At 40.6% G+C, this 3,858-nt stretch overlaps 1 protein-coding gene across 1 annotated transcript; it reads right to left on the bottom strand.

Annotated features, from left to right (window-relative positions):
• Positions 1-2,471: 2,471 nt before the first annotated feature.
• LOC149817107 (uncharacterized) lies at positions 2,472-2,909 on the bottom strand. Its single transcript, XM_089987029.1, has one exon. It carries the CDS (start codon positions 2,907-2,909, stop codon positions 2,472-2,474), a length of 438 nt encoding a protein of 145 aa, XP_089843155.1.
• Positions 2,910-3,858: the final 949 nt, after the last annotated feature.

Here is a 3,858-nt window from a genome sequence, read left to right as displayed (position 1 = left end):
TGTATTTCCTTAGCATCGACACATGAAAACCATTGTGAATATGGGCATACTGTTGAGGTAGTTCAACCCGATATGCCACTTCACCAACTCTTTCCAAATTCTCAAACGGTCCAACATATCTGGGACTCAACTTTCCCTTCTTACCGAAATGAAACATGCTCTTGGTCGGTGAGACTCTGACAAAAACCATGTCACCAACCTCAAATAATAGCTCTCGTCGTCTCTTATCGGCATAACTCTTCTGACTATCTTGCGTTGCTTTTAAACGCTCTTAAATCTTCTGCACTTGTTGAGTGTAGTGTTGAAGAACAATCAGCGATTCTCTAGATCTATCACTGATATTGTCCCAATACGACGATGATCGACAAAGTCTTCTATACAGTGCTTCGTACAAAGTCATTCCGATATTGGTGTGATAACTGTTATTATACGCAAATTCAACCAAACACAAGTGTGAATCCCATTCGCCCTTCAAGTCGGGCATATAAGCTCGCAACATGTCCTTTAATATCTCGATCGTTCTCTCTGATTGACTATCAGTTTGAGGGTGAAAAGTTGTACTGAATTTCAACCTCGTACCCAAAGCAAACTGCAATTGACCCCATAATCGCGATGTGAACCTGTGATCACGATCGGAAATAATCGACATTGGTACGTCATGCAATCGCACAATCTCTCTGATATACAAATCAGCTAAGCTTTCAAGAGACTGGCTGATTTTGATAGGTAAGAAATGGGCAGACTTGGTGAGTCTGTCCATAACTACCCAAACTGTATCGTGCTTTTGTCTGGTTTGCGGTAAACCTACTACGAAGTTCATAGTAACATTTTTTCATTTCCACAGAAGAATCTCAATCCTCTGCATGGAAGCGCCATGACATTGATGCTCAATCTTGATTTGCTGACAAGTTAAGCACCTCTATGCGTACACTACTATCTTATGCTTCATATCGTTCAACCAGTATTTTCTTTGTAAATCCTTGAACATTTTTGTCCCACCAGGATGAACTGTATACCTTGACATATGAGCTTCATCGAGAATCACCTTCTTCAGCTCAGGATTGTTTGGAACCCAAAGTCGGTCTTTCATATGAATACCACCATCATCTGCCACTTTAAAGAACATATCTTTCTGTTCTGCTAGGGCTAAAAACTTACCATACTGGGCATCGAGTTTTTTAGCCTCCACAATTCTAGGCAAAAACTCTGATCGAATGGTCAGACCAGACAATCTGATGGATTTGCTTCGAATCAAAAAAGGCTTCAAAGCCACGAAATCTTCAATCAGTTTCTGGCTTCACACAAAACTAGCCAGAACACTGCTCGATTTGCAAATAAGTGCATCTGCCACAGTGTTCGCCTTACCAGGATGGTAAGACAACGTGAAGTTGTAATCTTTGATAAACTCAAGTCATCGTCATTGTCTCATGTTCAACTCCTTCTGAGAGAACAAATACTTGAGACTCTTATGGTCTGAAAAGACCTCGTACAATTCTCCGTATAAATAGTGTCGTCAAGATTTCAAGGCAAACACCACTGCTGCTAATTCTCAGTTGTGAGTCAGGTAATTCCTCTCATGAATCTTTAACTGCCTTAAAGTATAAGCAATCACTATGTCGTGTTGCATTAGCACGCAACCCAAATATGTTCTGATGGCATCTGTGTACACCACAAAATCGCATCTATCTGAAGGTAAAGCTAACATCGATAAGGTAGTCAACTTAAACTTTAAGATCTGAAAACTCTCTTCACACGCATCATTCCACTCGAACTTGATGCCTTTGCGCAAAAGCTTCATTAACGGTAGCGCAATTCTAAAAAAGTCCTGGATAAATCATGGGTAGCATCCTGCCAACCCAAGAAAACTATGAATCTCTGAAACATTATGATGTTGCTTTCAGCCTAACACTGCTTCAACCTTCGCTGCATCGACTGACACTCCATCCTTGGATAACACGTGACCCAAAAACATAACTTGCTTAAGCCAAAACTCACACTTAGTGAACTTGGTAAACAATCTGTGCTCACGAAGTATTCCCAGAATGATACGCAAATGTTCTTGATGTTGCTCAGAACTCTCTGAGTAGATCAAGATATCATCAATAAACATAATCATAAAGGTATCCACGACTAGACAAAAAAAATTGATTCATCAAATCCATGAATGCAGCTGGTGCATTCGTGAGGCTAAAAGACATTACCACGAACTCATATAAACCATATCTTGTTCGAAAAGTTATCTTCGCAATATCTTCCTCTCTAATATGAAGCTGATGGTAACCTAATCTGAGGTCTATCTTCGAGAAAATCCTCACTCTCTGCAACTAATCGAAAAGGTATTCGATCCTCGGTAACAGATATTTATTTTTAATAGTTGCTTGGTTGAGCATCCTGTAGTCAATGCACAACCTAAAAGATTCATCTTTCTTCTTCACGAACAACACTGGTGCACCCCAGGGAGATGCACTAGGTCAGATAAAACCTTGCTTTAAAAGCTCTTCTAACTTACGCTTAAGTTTTGCTGAAACCATACGGTACAATGTCTTGGATATAGGAGTAGTTCCAGGCAACAACTCGATGCAAAACTCGATCTCACATTTCGGGGGTAATCCAGGCAGTTTCTTTGGAAACACATCAGGGAACTCTCGAACTACATCAAAGTTCTCGATCAGAACCAACTCAAGCTCAACTAGGGTGATACTGACCAGAAATACAGTACCCCCATTCCACAAATACTTTTGGGCTTTGAAAGAAGAAATTAAACGACTATCTTGCAATGGTCGAGAAAGCGTGATTTCCAAAATAGGACGATCAGGCTGGAATAGGGCAACCCTGCCTTCTCTACAGAGAACTTGAGTATGATATTCAAACAACCAATCCATGCCTAGAATGACGTTGAACTCAGTCATATCTAGTAGGATTACGTCAACTGGCAAATTTTGCCCTGTCGCTAACACCGTAATGCTCAGAATATATGAATTACAAAAAGATTATTCATCAGTCGGAGTACGAACTTCTAATGGGTAATTCAGATATTCTATGATTAAAGATAAAGTCTGGGCAAATTTGACAAATATGAAAGAATGAAAAGTTTCACAATCAAATAACGTAAAAGTTGCATGACCAACAACTGGAATAGTACCTTGGATCAATTCTCCCTTGGTCACTTGTTCAATTGTTGCTATGTAGGCACGTCCTACGATTGTTCTCTGGTTACTCTGCCTTGGTTGATGGGACAAAGGTTGTCTCTGATGCACAAGCTGCGATGTTTCTGGAGCACTTCTTTTTAGATCATCTGACTGCTTCTTCTGACATTCCTTTATGTAGTGGCTCATCTTGCCACAATAGAGACATCCCGCAGTGTCACGAGGGCACGGTCGACCTGGATGGTCAACCAGACACTTTGGACATCCTGGTGATGTTGCAATCTGTCGTTGCTGCTACTGAGGATGCTGTTGTTGACACTGTTGTTGTTGTTGGTGCTGGGATCATCGATATTGGTGTTGTTGTCGTTGGTTGTTATTATTGAATCTGTTCTTCTTTGTTGGTGAATGGAACTTCCTTCCACCTGATTTCTTCTGGAACTGTCTCTTTTTAGGTCAACTCTTTTGGCCTTGTTGTTATTGTCCTTTGAAAGATTGTGTCCTTTGAGACTCAAACCAATCTTGTTCTAACAATGAAGCTCTCTCTAATGCCTTGTCGACTGTCGTCGGAGCATGAGTGTATACCTTCGTGCGAAGAACATGCTTCAATCCTTGAGCAAACTTCAATGCTCAGTCCTTCTCCATGGCATAAAGGATAAAACAATATCGTTCAAGACTGCAAAAATGAGTAACGTACTCCACCAAAGTAGAGCTT

The sequence above is a fragment of the Nuphar pumila genome, chromosome 14 (assembly GCF_984573655.1).
Source record: "Nuphar pumila chromosome 14, dmNupPumi1.hap1.1, whole genome shotgun sequence".
Taxonomy (NCBI): domain Eukaryota; kingdom Viridiplantae; phylum Streptophyta; class Magnoliopsida; order Nymphaeales; family Nymphaeaceae; genus Nuphar; species Nuphar pumila.
This window is presented reverse-complemented; position numbering and strand designations above follow the sequence as displayed.